Below are 17,532 nucleotides of genomic sequence, written 5' to 3' on the forward strand. Positions count from 1 at the left end.
AAGATTCAGAAGACGCAAGACAGCCCAATGGTTATCCTTTAGTCTGTGTGGAGACACAGAAAGGCTGCAAGTTTTAAAATGAGGAGAGGAAGGAGCAAAACGCAAGTCTGTAGCCCTGGGACCCCACTTGCACTCCAAGCATCTGGAATGCAAGCTGCCAAAGCATCCTTAAGAGGTCAGCCGTTCCCTGCTCTGAAAAGTGAGATTACACCTTCAAGCGGAGGAAGGCTTGTTGCAGGATTTGCTGAGACTTTGAATGTCAAACATTGCAGGTGGACAAAGAGCCAAGCCTGGCGGGCCTTGACACTGAAGTGTGGAGAAACTAAAGGGAGCTCTTGAGGGCAAAGAGGGAGGTGACTTTGCAGACTGCTCCTTATTTTTTTTCCCCTGAGAAAAATGGGTGTTCTAGTCACCAGTAACATCCTTGGTGACATTATCACAATGTCCCTCCCTTGAAGGCCATGTGGACCCAATGTAGAGAGCTCTGTAGTCCAGTACCATAGCCAAAATGCTCTATGCTTATGCACGGACAAATGCAAGAAATAAGATGGGAGGCTTTCCAAATACCATAATTTCGGAAATTTAAAGCTACAGCCATTTGCTTTGCACATTCAATGACCAAAGGATCAAGAGTAGTAGAGGTTATATCCATTTTAAGGGATTATGACCAGTCAGGTTTTGACACACAACAAAGTCACATCCAGCACCTGGTGCAGGGCATGACCTATCAAGCGAGAACAAAGTTCTGGAGAGGAGCTTTCAATTCCTTATTTGTTGGGCTCTTGAGGGCAGATGCATCCACTACTGGTACAGTAGTTGCCTTGTTAAGGCAAAACATGTCTGGATCTACACTCACCGGCCACTATTAGGTACACCTTGCTAGTGCCAAGAAAATATCCTCCACACCACCACCAGCTGGACTGTTGATACAAGGCAGGATGGATCCATGCTTTCATGTTGTTTAAGCCAAATTCTGACTCTACCATCTAAATGTCGCAGTAATCAGTCTGACTGTTTTCCTCTGACATCAACAAAACATTTTCGTCCACACAACTGCCGCTTACTGGATATTTTCTCCTTTTTGGACAATTCTCTGTAAACCCTAGAGATGGTTCCCAGTAGCGATCCCAGTAGATCAGCAGTTTTTTTAAATACTCAGACCAGCCCATCTGACACCAACAGCCATGCCATGTTCAAAGTAAATTATATCCCCTTTCTTCCCCATTCTGACGCTCGGTGTGAACTTCAACAAGTTGCCTTCAACATATCTACATGCCTAAATGCATTGCTGCTATGTGATTGGCCAATCAGCAATTTGTGTTACCAAGCAATTGAACAGGTGTAGCTAATAAAGTGGTCGGTAAGTGTATGGTGACAATGTATCACTTCTGGAAATAATCCACTCTACAAGGATACAAAGACATCAAGTGCTTAGTCACAGCAAACAATTTATTCAGGTTCTTTCAATCTCTTAGAGAAACAGTTGAAAAACCAAGTACAAAGGGAAAGTCTTTGCATCTTTAGGAGCCCGATATGACCTAGGACTGGAAACTGCACTGCTATAAGCAACAAGCTGATCCTCTAGCTTCAGAATAATATGTACTTCATCAATAAAAGACAAAGTCTCCTTCAACTTTAAAGTAATAGCAGTAGACTGCTGATACTCAAGGTCAAGGATTTCAGTAGCTCAGAATCAGAGCATCTGCAACCAATAGTTCAGAAACTGTTAAGGCAGTGGGTAAATCAGAAACAGAGCCTGCTGCAGGAGACGTTGGAGCACACTTGTGGCTTTTGCAGTCAGAGTCATCAAAAAATTGTGTAATTTGGGTCATCAAGCCCTGCATGACCATGGTAAAAACCTCAGTCTTAAAGAGAACCTAGCCATATCCATCAGAGCCATGGAGGACTCAGAGGAGTAGCCCTGAAGTCTTTTGAGCACCGAGTACAGCAGCCCCCCCCCCCCCCACACACACACACTCTTGTCATGTGTAGAATCAGACAAGTTGCAACTGCAGCTTGGTTGGATAATGTATAGGTTTAGGTTAAAAGGCAAGGCCTCAAGTACTCAAAACCAGACAGGTGGAAGAAGGTGAGAGTCAGGAGGTGATCAGAGTCCCTGTGTGTGGGGTACAGGAGTGGATCAAAGTTGCACATGGCTCTTAGAAACAGGAGCAGTAGAGAGATGACTTCAGTGCTTAGACCCCCCACCTTAACCCCTTTCATGGCAAAGCTGGTGGAAAATAGAGGAATAATGGCACTCAGCCACCAATAAAAGTTAGTGAGCTCCTGATGCACGGCCCAACCAAACTACTCTCTATGTGAATATTCAGAGATGGGGCAAGTGCAGAGGCAAGGCCAGCAGATCTGGACCTGGAAAGCGTGCTGCAGAAAACTTAACCAGATCCGATTTAGGAAAGTGTCCCGCATGGAGCCCACGTCCAGAGCAGCGCCGCAAAATCCAGTCCAGTGGGGTCTGGTGTCAGTATGATCCAAAAGCCAGGCTGAGAATGACCATGCCAGATAGCTGCAAATCAGAGGGAAAACCCAAGCAGTGGTGTAGAAACTTGCCTGGATCAGAGAAAAAAGTAACAAAGAAAACATTGCTAGTAAAATCACACTACAGCAGAGCTGATGAAAGACATTCACCCCCTAGGACACTAGTGAAAACATGCTGCTGTAGGAGGAGTTATACTATGGACTGGCACACAGTTTTTTTTTGTTTTGTTTTTTGCCAATGTCCAGTTCTCCTTTAGATGGCTCTATAACCCAAAAGGTGTAAGATTTTTTTTTTAATCCCCCAATAGGTGAGAAAAAAGGTGGTTGTTCTTACCAGTATACGTTGTCGGAAGCATCTGCGTGCTTCCAGCATTGCTTTGAACTACAGGAATTGCTGGATTTTCTGGGTCAGTTAGGCTCTCTGCATTCTTGAGTTCTAAGTGAGCTTTCTTTCTTGGGGGTTCATAGATGCTGGAGTTACTTTCAGTTTGGTCTGGAGAGACTTGTTGATCAAACTTAGGACCATCAGAGTCTTTATTAGGAAGTGCTATGTCCTGAGAAGCTGGTTCTTTTACACAATTTGCATTCAAAAGCCAGGGACTAGCATGAGTTCTTGCTACCAGCCTGACAGAGCCTCCTCCAACTTGCAGTAGTTGTCTGTGTGTTACGAGGTCCTAGAAGAAAACTCAGCATTAAAAATGTCAATTCTTCAAGCCACAAATACAACACAAGGCATATTGTTTTGGTAAAAATATTGTTTCTTTTGGTTTAGGTAAGCCTTAACAGCTTTTGTGTGTCATTTTTGTTTCTTCTCTTTGATATTTTACAATTAAATGAAAATACATAAATATGGCTTGGGGATATGGGAACCACATAATGGGTGCTATTGGGCCGAATCACTGAATAATTAAAAGGTAACTACTTTTAAATAGGAAGACACCGCAGTAGCAGCCCTGGAGCCTGTAAGCATAATAATGCTTGCAATGGTGAGTGGTTTTTGGTCAGTGTGGCCATATTACTGTGCTGAGCAATTAGAATCTCGTCTGAGTCTTCTTCTTCCAGAACAGACTTGAATGCTAAAAATATATTTAAAAAACTGACCAAAAACCATTACATATCCTACTTTAAAATTTCTGCAGTGCAGGCAACTTCATATTTGTGCCTAGAAATAGTGATTTTTTTTTTTTGTTACCCACCATAAAACCCCTTTCTCTAAGCTGATGGACGGACACAGCCTCTCCATAAATTTTGACCAAACTGGACTTAATACCGCCACCTACAGGAGTAGGACACTAGCCAGGAAAAAAAAAAAAAAAAAACTTGGCACCTCCTATGAGAAATCCTCTCTAGGGATAAAACCCCCTCTCTGTTATAGCCAGCCAGTTATTTCTGCCTAGTGTTCAGAAGTAAGGACCTAGTTTTCTGCTGAGACCTATGGTTCCATGGATTTTGTATCAATATAAATCAATGTGCTCAGCATCTTAAAGGTACTTCGTGTGACAAAATAGGTGCGACCTTCCAAGTAGATGCTTCTTTCCAATTTCAGTGAGGCCAGCACACCTCAATAGGGTGGCAACCAGAATAACCGATGTAAGGTTAACACCACTGGCTGAAAGCAGGTTTATAATTTTAGTGATCAACCCTACCACTATGACATATGTACATTATATTGTGACTAGTGAGTGCATAGATTACTTTTTACCTTTTAAAACATTATGGTAACACACTGTCATCATGTTACACTTTCTTCTATTTAGCTGACATCAACTTATGTATTGGAATTTATATCCTCAGAATACAGTGAGGTCTAGGTGTATGCCAAATTGTAAAATAAAAAAAAATAAAAGCATCCAGTCAGTAGAGGTGAGACACACATGCTGTGTAATGCTATAAATGCAGAAAAGGTCAGCAAATTCAATGCAAAATTTGAATTATACCAAATTAGATTTATTTTTTTTCAGAGAATAATTGCCCCTACACAAAACAAAATGTGAATATATTAAAGTGTAAGTTACCCCAACATTTAATCGATCTGGTATGTGTCTGTGCTACCACATACTTGTGCTAAAAAGTATCCTGTTCTCTTTGTACTGCTTCTTTTGTGTGAAATACCTGGTGATTCTGCCAGCCCCCCACTTTTCTATTTCAAACTGACCTCACTAGACATGGAAGCAAATCCATCTCAGCATGGTCAGTTTTCTTTTTTGCATTCTGCTGCCAGTACTCCAATGGTCAGACTTGTGTTGACATGCCCCCTGCAGAACTAATCACTGGGAAGATCAGTGTAGCATTGCTTCACTGCCTCCTGCTGACATGGTCCCCTGCAGTCTCCATCCCCATCTCTCTAAGTCCCTTATGAAGCTGAGAACAGAGATCATTATAAATATAAAAAAAAAAAACCACAAATACTTTATTTTTATTTTAAAACAAATGTTTTGCCTTGCATTTCTATTTTTAACTGAATTAGTTGACTTACAAGGTAAGTCTTCACATATACTTTAACTACACACCAATCAGAAGCACATTAAAAATAATAGGGCATTCTAAATACAAACTAGTTCCATTTTTCCTAATTTGTGTGGATAGTAAAAAAAATGTATAACTGATGACAAACCTGTAAATATTGCTGTAGAGCTCTAGTCTGTTCGTTTTCTACATCTTCATATTTTACAAATTTTCTTCCAAGATCTGATATTTGCATGCCAAAGTGTGAACAAGCTTCAACTTCTGACTGAATTTCCAGTACACAAGCCACATCCCTAGAACTATATCCAAGACTATGTATGCAATGATTCAGGAAAGTATCATCACTCCGATCTTTAGTGTTGAAGAGTTCAGTAAAAAGCGATGGTAGTGAAGGCATGTCTACATTAAAGTCACTGAAGGAACCTGCAAAAAAAAAAAAAAATCCTCTGTTGATGCAAATGATTTTCCCGTGCAGTATATAAAAGAGATTTTTTTGTACTAATTGTAAAGTCAGTTTCTTGAAGTCCACTGAGAGATACAAGAAATCAAACCTTTGGATTATATTGTCACCTATGGGGAGGATTGCACAGAAAAAAAAAAACTGTATTCCATCCATAACCGATCCTACTACCAGCAAGCCTCAGTTCTGTAGCAAAGCAATACTGAGAGTATGATGATAATACCAAGGGGAAGGACCTGATTCTAAGAAAAGGATTTTTATGGTGACCACAAAAATCCTATTTTCTTTCTCATCCATTGAAGGATATCTGAAAGCTGTCCAAATGAGGGCTGGCAACACAGCAAACAATTGCTGGCATGGCCAATATAAACGGGAAACTGGCATTTGCCAGATTCTCAAAGAACTGCTTAAAAGGACCTTATACCCAAAGCTAGCATCTGATGAGGCAGAAACACCTCCCAGATAAAACCAGGGAACACGTGAACAGAAGACCATTTGGTACAAATTGCACCCCCCACAATCCATACGAGACCCTTATCCGAGAATGTAGCCTGGCAACATTTGAGCACCCCCTCCTCCTGAACCATACCAGGCCACATGCCTTCAACATGGGGGGCACCTTGTCCACATGTCGATGAAGACAAGGGCCTCTTCCCGACAACAACTGCCACCATAGAAGTGAGATTGGAAATCAACAGTGCGGTGCTTATAAAATTCACGTGTACTCATAATAAGTGAATGCAATAGATAAAAAATCAACATAAAATACCATCAATGAGTGGAAAATGTTTAAACCAACCGCTGCACTGCTGATCTCCAATTTTTGTATACCACGTATTAGGGTATTGTGCTAGCTGCTACTTTCATTTATTTCTTTTGGGCCTGTACATGGTTTTCTTTTTATACACATGAAAGTGAGGTGGCTGCAATGCAGTGAATGCTCCAAGGCTACGAAGGCACAAAAGCCAAAGTTCTGCACATGTGCACTATGCACCACTAAGGGAGCAAGCACAGACACAAAAGCACCCCATAGGTGTACCCAAGGGAACCAATGCTGCCAATATTACAAAGGAGAGCTGTTAATCTGGTCTCATCCCTTAATAGGATAAGGGTACTATGGGTTGTGAATAGCTAGAGGGCTTCCACGCTTGACAAAAGGCATTACTCTGCAGGGGTCTTCAGAGATAGGGCTCTGCAGCAGGCAAATCATGGCCCTGGACCTGTAAAGCACTCTGCGGCTACCTCATGAATTGCACTGCGTGCTAAGGAAAGCATCCTTAGCAGAATCCAGTGCATGGCATCAACATTACAGGCCAGCCCCATGGCTTCTTGCTGGCAGGATTTAAACACAGCCCCCCATGGCACTGCTGAGGATTCACATGATCGAGAAGCTACATTAACTGCTGCATTGGCTATGATGCAGCTGATATTTTGAATCAGCTTGAAAAAACCTCTATATAAGTAGGGAAGCTTCTCTTAGTAGAGAAAAGAGATCCACCAGCTAAGAAGTAGCAAAAACTGAGGCTAGCTGGGAGTGGGAGGAGGTTATAAGGGGGATGCTCCAGGAGTTTTTTATACAATTTAGTTGTAATGATTTAAATACGCCTTGTACTGTACAATCAGGAAAAGCAATTTAGGTACACCAACATTTCTATTTATGTGTCAGGAACATACAAAGCACCTGCTGGTGGCATAGTAGTTGTAGTTCATAGACAGGAAAGTCACATTCAGAGGCCAGATAAGTTTTTTAACCACCACCTGAAGCTTGCAACTGGAAGTCTGTTTAGTCCAGCCCTGCTGTATGTTCCTTGCTTTAGCTTTGTGCCTGTGTGTTCATTCCCATCTGATCTGTACCATTAGTACCTGTCCTGACCTGCTATTCCCTCTCCCATTCTGTACCATAGCCTGACCATGCTTTGCCATACTTTCCCTTGCCTGTGCCCCTGAGATTATTTATACATAGTTACTTGGCTTGTACTTATCTATTGCTTAACTTACACGCGTTACACTGTTTGGTTATTGGTTTGCTTTATGTGTTATATTTTGTATATTTAATAATAAATGATGTTGTTTCAGTGTTGATTTCCCTGAGTATAGAGCTGACCATACACTGCACCACCAGATTTGGAGAATTGTTGGCTGAACAGTGACTCCATCCAATTAGATGCAATTACTGCTCGGATATTCAGCAACCATAGGTGCCGCCAGCTGCTGAATACAATACCTGCCGGGGAGATTCCATCATCCATGCTGTTTAGCGGACTGAACAAGAAAAATCATTGCATGTATGGCTAGCTTAACTCACATATATGGTCCAAGTAGATCACACATAACCTCTCACTGTTTAATGGTATGGCCAAATTTCTACAGACCTCCAACAACAGTCATATCAAAGATTAGTTACTCTACGAGGCAAACTTACCACAATCTTTCAACCGTCCACTCAGAGGCGTATTTCTTAGTTTCACATGTACTTGGCAAGAATTAACAACGACGTTATCATTTGGGTTTAGATTCCTTGTACTGACAATCCCTGGCGCACAATAACCCCTCATTAACAAATAGTTGGTATGAGATGCCTGACGAGCTTTAACTTCTATTTTCCGTTTATGTGACATGTTTTCATCCACTTCTTCATCATCAAAATCCTCATCATCAAGACCGTCTCTTCCAAAGCTGCAGGTCAGATCAAACAGAATTCAGACAAAAGTTACAAGGGAAGGATGAACATATGACTGTAAACCCTCAACCAGAGGCCTACACCAGAGCTGTATTATTTGCACAATCCTTAATTTTATAAGCAGGTGGTGCTGCAGGTGTAACCTGATCAGGCAGGAATCCAGATTGGATGCACCAAATCACTTTGCAAATCCAGATATTGCCCTGTAAATGTGTTGGTGACATCACCACTATGTTGTACACAACCTGTGTTAAGAGCAGAGCTGTGGGTGGGACCCAGCAGGTTCTCTTAAAGGCTGCCTGCAGAAATATAATGGAAGTGGTGGATACAAAACCAGTCAACCTGCACAAGGAAAGAAAGAAGCTATGACCAGACTGTTACAATAAACTCAACAGAGGCAAAGTGTAGGAGTTTTATGCTAAATTTTTGCACAGATCTGGAGGAAGGAGGGGAGGGTCCCCGTCAGACAGTCTTTTCTGCAGTTCTGCCCACAGACACAAAACTATTATCCATCAAAAGCTCTGGCAGTTGAGCATCAGGCACTCTGCAGAGAAGATGTTCAGCCTGCATGACAAGGGACATAAATACAGAGAAGTCTTATTACTAAAGCTGTACAGAAAATATGTTAGCTAAAGTTCAGCTTTAATGAAAAAGTCATAAAATGTAGACACAATGTGGAGGAAAAGTGTGGTGCGTCTAATATATTGAGAAACCTAATGCTTATAGAATTATAGGGGTCTATGTACACCTCTGCTTCCTAATTGTGTATGTTATATGTGCATTTTTTTCTTTTTTCAATTAATAAATTACATTATATTTTTCTTACGTTCATTTTTTAATTTGAATTATTACATTGCCAGAACTTTTTATGAAAAAAAAAAAAGATATATATATATATATATAAATATTTATATACACACACACATATATATATATATATATATATATATATATATATATATATATATATATATATATATATAAATAATCACACAAGCTTGATTACAGACCATCAGCAGTTTTAGTCGGAAAAAACAGTGTCTCTGATGGGAAAGTCAACCTAAAATGAAGGCATTGCTCTGACTTGTTGAAATTTTACTCATACAGTCCAACAAATATAAATAGGCATTGCTCTGACTTGTTGAAATCTCACTCATACAGTCCAAACAATATAAATATATATTCCCTCTCCCATTCTGTACCCTAGCCTGACCATGCTTTGCCATGGTCTGCATGAGTGAGATTTCAACAAGTCAGAGCAATGCCTTCATTTTAGGTTGACTTTCCCATCAGAGACGCTGTTTTTCTCGACTAAAACTGCTGATGGTCTGTAATCAAGCTTGCTTGGAGAACTAATTATAGGAAGAATGGGTTTCTGGCATATTCACTGCACCTGGAACAACTGACCAATATTTACAAGTATTTCCAGGTCCCATAAATGTGGAGTGTGAAGACACCTCATATGTGTGACCAGGTAGAGCTGGGGACACAACAAATTAACAGCCTGGTTATTCAGTGACTCACCATTGCCTCAGCTTTGGGAAAGGTAAACTATAGACAAACATCTCTCAAGGGATCTCTATGGAAAGATTACTTTTGGAACAATTTATATGTTCAAACTATCCATAAAACATAAGCCAATTCCATGGATTATCTATTGCAATTCATAAGGGAAAGACCTTATTACACTGTAATAACATACAAACAAATCTTCGCAAGGGACCACGTTCATGCCAAAAGACTGTTTACAGACTAATGGGTTACAAATTCTTTTTCCGGACAAAACCATTATAAGTATCAAGGACATATTTCCAAGTGTATGATTTTAAATCATAACACAATAGTGCAAGATATCTATGTTGCTTGTATATAAAAAGATTTTATCCTGACACAATATCCCATTGCTGGAAAAGGGATTCATGAATATTAATACAAGTTGTTTATGTGCAATCCCCACTGTTGGAAACGTGTGCGTTATAGGCATCTATAATCAATAAGTAAAGTTACACTAAAGCTTTGTTTTGTTTTTTTAATAACAAACATGTCTATACTTACCTGCTCTGGGCTGTGGTTTTGCACAGAGCAGCCACGATCCTCTTCTTTTCAGGTCCCAGCTGGCGCCCTTGTCTCCTCCCCCTCAAGTGGTGTCCCCAGGGAAAGCTGCTCGCCCTGGGGGCACTGCTGCGTGCTCGTCCCCGAGTTGCTGCTCTGTCTGTCTACAAGACACACAGAGCCGCGGCTCAGCCCCGCCCAATGGGCTGCCACTACGGTCTCAGTCAATGAGGAGGAAGAGTCCCCAGACAGCATAGGCTGTCAAGAATTTTGCTGAATCAGAGAGGGCTCAGGTAAGGTTTGGGGGGGAGCAGGGTCTGGGGGGACCACTGCACACAGAAGTTTTTTACCTTTAGGTATAGAAGATATTCCTATGTTTTCTTACATAATTGAGCCACTTAGCTTTGTTTCCATGTCCTATGCACAGAACCATAGGAACTGGGATGCAGAAAAACGGCAGCAGGTGCTCTGGACTGATGAGTCAAATTCTAAAATATTTGGCTGTAGCAAAAGTCAGTTTGTTCGTAAAGGGCTGGACCCTTCAGGCAACAGTGAAGCATGGTGGAGGTTCCTTGCAAGTGCAGGGTTGAATTTATGCAAATGGAGATTATTATTATTATACAGGAATTATATAGCGCCAACAGTTTGCGCAGTGCTTTAGATGGAGATGGAGATTTAGTCAGGATTAGTGTTGTCTGTGCAGAGAAACACAGGCAGATACTTGTCCATCATGCCATACCATCAGGGGGAAGTGCGATTGGCCCCAAAGTTATTCTGCAGCAGGACAACAACCTCAAACATACAGCCAACGGCAATAAGAATTATCTTCATTGTAAAGAAGAATAAGGAGTCCTGGAAGTGATGGTTTGGCTCCTACAGAACCCTGATCTCAACATTATCGAGTCTGTCTGGGGATACATGAAGAGACAGGAGGATTTGAGACAGCCTAGATCCAGAGAAGATCTGTGGGCAAACAATGTGCAAGTGTACCTAAAAGAATTGATGCCGTTTTGAAGGCAAAAGATGATCACACAAAATATTGTTTTGATTTGGATTTCTCGTCTGTTCATATACTTTCCATTTTAATTGATATAAATAAACATTGGCCACTTCTATTTCTGAAAGCATTCTCTATTACAGCATTTTTTTCCACACCTGCCCAAGACTTTCGCACAGATTTATCTATCTATATATATCATTTTTTAAAGCCTGAAATCACTCACTTCTTTATAACTTCATTATCAACCAGGGTGCTGTCGACAACTACAATCTGGTCTGGAATTTTGACATTCACAGATATAAATCCCAGCATCAGAAGGGAGAGAATGGTTGCACACTGGCCACCTTGCCCATCCAGAGGATATACCAACATGTCTGTAGAATTTTCATTAGTTTGATCCCCAAATGAAAAAACATCAAGCTCATCAGTATTCCCATATGTCTTCAGCTTTTCCAAAAACTCAAATGATTCTGTACATACTGTTGACGGAAATCGCCAGATAAAAAGCCTAAAGGAAAAAAAGTCACAAATCAAACAATGGCCAAATGAATCAGTCATATCTATGTATGAGGTGTGGCTAGTTTACCTGTAGTAAGTCTGCGATAGCTGAAAAGACATTGGCAAAAATGGAAGAGCACGGTTCTTCTTTGGCCCCAACAGGTGGTTTACTCGACGTCGATTTACCAGTCTTTTCTTTTGGAATTCCAAGAAAGCCTTGACAAGAATGTCATCGTCATACTGTCTATACATACGATAGGTCTACAAAAATATCAAAAATACAAACTGAAATCACACACAAAATGAAATAGCAGCCACCAGCATACATCATTTTAATATATGTTGTTTTCAGCATATATTATTAAAAAATGTAATGACAATGAGATTAGCAGCAACAAGACAAAGCCACCGTTTAATTAGGACAGAAAGAAATCTAGATGCTTTCCGAGTTTTGACCAGAACACCATCAAACTCACAGATACAAATACAAAACCCAGTAAGGTAATTCCTCATTCTCCAAACCCTTAGAGCATTACTATTGCCTCAAGACAACAAACAATGTAGTAATTTGCCCCTTCTGAAATCTTCTCTTCTCCGAACACAAACCCTGCAGTATAGTTCAGCTCATTTTACCCATCACAAGATAAACCTCTTCCAGTTGCCACTTCAACAGGATGCAAGTCAGATTTTTAGCTGCACCTTGCCCTGTAAGCAGAAAACTATTTCAAGTGGTGTGTATACTTCTGTCTCTTACTAGTAAGTTGGATCAGAAACTGTTCACAACATATTAGTGCATACTATGAAGGAGTATAGCTTCCAAAAATGCTATAATGGTTATCACACCTTTAACTGGTTGCCGACCAGCCACAGTGTTTTTACTGAGGCAGGGCAGCACCGCTGCACAGAACGCCATTTTTAAACGTCAGTCTGCAAAACAGGTAGGCGCGTGCCCGCCCTACCCGTCCCGCGGATCGCGGCAGAGGGTTCCGGCCAGTCATTACCCGCCGGGTCCCGGCGATTACTGGTAATCACTGACAGGGAGCACGGCTGCAGTGTTTATACTGCAAGTCTGCTCCCTGTCAGTTCCGAGCACGCTGATCCTAAAAGAGGAGTTTATCTCTCCGGATCAGCGTCCCGTGAAGCACACCCCCCCGCCCCGTAGTAAACCACTCCCCTCACACAGTTAACCCTTTCATTACCTAAAAAAAAAAAGTTAACCCCTTCCTCCCCAGTGCCATTAGTACAGTGTCAGTGGTTTTTTTTTTGCACTGATCACTGTATTGGTGTCACTGGGGATGTCAGTGACCCCAAGTCAGTTCCCCCCAGTGTCAGAATGTCCGCCGCAGTCCCGCCAAAAGTCGCTGATCGCCGCCATTATTAGTATAAAAAATGTAAAAATCCAGTACCTACACCGCCATTTGTAAACACTATAACTTTCACATAAACCAATTAATTTACACGTATCTGGATTTTTTTTTAGCAAAGACATGTCGCAGAATACATTTTGGCCGAAATTTATGACAAAATTTGATTTTTAAATTTTTTTACTGGACATGTTTTATAGCAAAAATTCCAAAATATTGTTTTTTTTTTCTCAAAATTGTCAGCCTTTTTTTTTTTATAGCACAAAAAATAAAAAACACACAGGCGATCAAATACCACCGAAAGAAAGCTCAATTTGTGGGAAAAAAGGACATAAATTTAATTTGGGTGCACAATTGCATGATCGCAATTGTCAGTTAAAGTAACGCAGCGACGTAACACAAACCGCTTCCTGACTGCCCTATAGCAGAAATACTGCTACAGGGCGGCATGGGTGCACAAAATCACATATATATATATATATATATATATATATATATATATATATATATATACACCCTGTTCCAAATTATTATGCAAATTCTATTTAAGTGTCATAAAGATTAAATATTTTGTTTTTTAGTTTAACTCATGGATGGCATTGTGTGTCAGGGCTCTTTTGATCACTGAAAACAATCTCGGACACCTATGATAATTAGATTGGCCGGTGAGCCCAATTTAAGGAAAAACTACTAAAGGAGGGTGTTCCACATTATTAAGCAGAGCACCATTTTCAAGCAATATGGGGAAGAAAAAGGATCTCTCTGCTGCCGAAAAGAGTGAAATAGTTCAATGCCTTGGACGAGGTATGAAAACATTAGATATTTCACGAAAACTTAAGCGTGATCATCGCACTATTAAGAGATTTGTGGCAGATTCAGAGCACAGACGGGTTCGTGCAGATAAAGGCACATTGAGGAAGATTTCTGCCAGATCCATGCATCGGATCAAGAGAGCAGCTGCTAAAATACCATTACATAGCAGCAAACAGATATTTGAAGCTGCTGGTGCCTCTGGAGTCCCACGGACATCAAGGTGTAGAGTCCTCCAGAGTCTTGCAACTGTGCATAAACCTTCTATTCGGCCACCACTAACCAATGCTCACAAGCTGAAACGGCTGCATTGGGCAGAAAAATACATGAAGACTAATTTTCAAACAGTCCTGTTCACTGATGAGTGCCGTGCAACCCTGGATGGTCCAGATGGATGGAGTAGTGGATGGTTGGTGGACGGCCACCCTGTTCCAACAAGGCTGCGACGTCAGCAAGGTGGTGGTGGAGTCATGTTTTGGGCCGGAATCATGGGAACAGAGCTGGTCGGCCCCTTTAGGGTCCCCGAAGGTGTAAAGGTGACCTCTACAAAGTATGTGGAGTTTATGACTGACCACTTTCTTCCCTGGTACAGAAGGAAGAACTATGCTTTCTGTAATAAAATCATCTTCATGCATGACAATGCACCATTTCATGCTGCAAAGAATACCTCTGCATCAATGGCTGCTATGGGGAAAAGGAGAGAAAGTCATGGTGTAGCCTCCATCCTCCCCTGACCTCAATCCTATTGAGAACCTTTGCGCATCCTCAAGCAAAAGATCTATGAGGGTGGGAGGCAGTTTACATCCAAACAGCAGCTCTGGGAGGCTATTCTGACATCTTGCAAACAAATTCAAGCAGAAACTGTCCAAAAACTCACAAGTTCAATGGATGCAAGACTTGTGAAGCTGCTATCAAATAAGGGGTCCTATGTTACAATGTAACGTGACCTGTTAAAATGTTTAAAAAGTTAAAATGTTGTTAAAAGTTTGATTGAAATAGCTTTTGATTTCAGTAAATATACTGCAAACACAACAAATGACAATTTTCAGTTCTTTACAAACTATAAAGTGTTTTGAAACTTACTGTGCGTAATAATTTGGAACAGTGCATTGTAAGTTTTTTATGTTTAAAAAAATACTGTTATCATTAGGAGGTTTGTTCAATAAAATTTTTTTATTTATTTATTAAAATTTATTTGTTCAATTTGTTTATTTGTTCAATAAAATTTGAATTGTACTCTTGATAGTTGATAACATGAGAATTATGCTGACTGTTATTTTCATCAATTATTTAGGTAAATGAGAAAAATATAATTTGCATAATAATTTGGAACAGTCATATACATGACTCGTGCCCCCTCCCAGATAGCGTCAGATTGCCCATCAGTACACTAGTCATCCCATTTAATCCCTTGCTTGCCAGGAACACGCTCATACACAATAAACCTCCATTGCTAGTATAGTGTCTGAACGGATCAATATCTTTGATCAGATCAGCACTATACCAGCGTTCACATTAGTATAGCGTCCCCAAAAACGCAGCGTTATGCAGGCCATAGACGGGTCAAAAACTGTCCATTTAAAAAAAAAAAACAAAAAAAACAAAAAATCGGTCATTCAATAGGCCAACGTTACCACCAACTGTAAAAAAAAAAAATCGGACTATTTTCGTCCTGTCTACGGCCAGCATTTAATTACTTCTGTCCCTTGCAGAGAGCTCCGCTATCATATTTGACATGAAAAAGTATTGCGGTTGCAACAATGTATCCATTTGTATCCATTTCAGATACAGATGTTTTTATTCGGATACAAATATACATTGTTGCAACCACAATACTTTTTCATGTCAAATATAATAGCGGACTGGAATTTTTCTTCTTTCTTTTTCTTCTTTTTTTTCTTCTTGCAGGTCACGGCTCATGCGCAGATTTTTTATCGGTAAAACGATCGGCTGATTTGCCCATCATTGCCGGGAAAATCGGCCGATCAGCAAAATTGGATGATTTTTTTCCAACTTCACCGATAAAAAAAATGTGCCAAAACCCTGAAAAACAGTCAACCAATTAACTCACTAAGGGTGTTAAAAATCGGCCAATTTTTTTTTCGGTCGAAAAATCAGCTGATTTTCGATCCTTTTTCCATATGGGGTACCACTTATACATGGACAATTTTTATTCAAGCGTGCCACTATTTAAACATTTGTACAATCTTGGAACTGGCGCATGTGGCAAAGTGTGACCTAATGTGTGCCCACCATTAGAAGTGGGTGGATGCAGGTGGTATATTCTAATGGTGGGCATACCACACACTTTTTCTGGCAGAGATTTCTTCTCTTTTTTTCATTAAGTCCACAGGCTCCATACAAAAAAAAAAAAGAAAAAAAAAAAAAAGAACATAGCATATATAACCAACAAGGACCGGCAATGTACTGGTACATCACTGGAATTTCAATGGTTATACCAGGATGATGCCTACAGCTGCAGGCATCAGCCTGGTATCGTTTTTTTCAGCCGGCAATCGGCTTTCATGTAAAAGCAATCCTAGTGGCTAATTAGCTGCAGGATTGCTTTTACAAGCAGCGGGAGATGATGCACCCCCTCCCCCGCTGCCTTCCACGGCCTTCTCGGGCAGTCTCGTGCCATCGGGGAAACCTGAGAATGCAGCCGCTGTTTCTGCCAGATGACCATAGAGCTGATTGGAGACCAGAATGGTGCCAATCATCTCTATAGTCTAAGAATTCGGAAGCTACAAGCAGTTCATCACTTCAGTTTTGCAGGATATAAACAGCGCCAATCGTAAATTGGGAAAGCACCTGATCGCACCAATTTTGGTTTGCTTAGATAATGTAAGGGCAGAGGAGATATCTAGAGTCTGATAGAACCCAGATTTCTGAAAAAAGAATATATGACAATGCCCATTGAAGTTATAGGGGATATTTGCATTCCCTGTGATAGCATGAAAAGTGATCCAAAAAAAAAATAAAAAATGAAAAGGTATAGTGTAAAAATAATTAAAAAAAATCAAAATAACTAAAAAGAAAAAAAAATCGCCCCTCCCATGCGCGCACACCTGTTTGCACAAGCCTTGACCCTGTGCCAGTATGTAAACAGCGGTTGCACCATGCATGTGAGGTATTGCCATGAATGTCAGATCAAGGGCAGTAATTCTAACACTAGACCTCCTCTGTAAATCTAAAATGGTAGCTATTAAAGGCTTTTAAAGCGTTGCCTATGGATATTAAAAATGTATGCAGGTTGTCGCCATTGCACGGGGCATGCACAGTTTTAAAGCATGTCATGTTTGCTATCTATTTACTCGGCATACCATTATCTTTTATAGTTTACCAAATAATTGGCCAATATATTGTGTTTTTATGCATTAAAAGTAAAAAAGTGTATTTTTTTTTTTAAATTTGCTTTTGAAAAATCGCTGGGCGAGTACTATGTTCCATAAAAAATTGTAGTACCCACCATTTTATTCACTAGGGTGTCTGCTTTAAAAAAATATATAATGTTTGGGGGTTTAAATTAATTTCCTGGTAAAAAATACAGATTTTTTTTCATGTGAACAAAAAGTGTCAGAAAAGGCTTGATCTTCAGGAGGTTAGAAGAGTGAGTGATGTGTGGCATAAACTTCTAATGCTGGGCATAAAACGCCCCCACCCTTCAAAATTACCCCTTTTTGGAAAGTAGACACCCCAAACTATT

General features: G+C 40.4%; 1 protein-coding gene across 2 annotated transcripts in view; it reads right to left on the reverse strand.

Annotated features, from left to right (window-relative positions):
• GTF3C1 (general transcription factor IIIC subunit 1) overlaps nucleotides 1-17,532 on the reverse strand; it is a 199,708-nt gene that overhangs the window by 8,258 nt on the left and 173,918 nt on the right. For both annotated transcript variants that reach the window (XM_089691990.1, XM_089691993.1), the window contains 5 exons: nucleotides 11,741-11,913; nucleotides 11,378-11,662; nucleotides 7,845-8,098; nucleotides 5,111-5,385; nucleotides 2,831-3,170 (listed from right to left, as the gene is read on the reverse strand). In XM_089691990.1, coding sequence (XP_089548116.1) covers nucleotides 2,831-3,170; nucleotides 5,111-5,385; nucleotides 7,845-8,098; nucleotides 11,378-11,662; nucleotides 11,741-11,913 — 1,327 coding nt within the window. The remainder of the gene's footprint in view (nucleotides 1-2,830; nucleotides 3,171-5,110; nucleotides 5,386-7,844; nucleotides 8,099-11,377; nucleotides 11,663-11,740; nucleotides 11,914-17,532) is intronic.

The sequence above is a fragment of the Staurois parvus genome, unplaced genomic scaffold (assembly GCF_062004578.1).
Source record: "Staurois parvus isolate SC_StPar_1 unplaced genomic scaffold, SC_StPar_1.0 ptg000022l, whole genome shotgun sequence".
NCBI lineage: Eukaryota > Metazoa > Chordata > Amphibia > Anura > Ranidae > Staurois > Staurois parvus.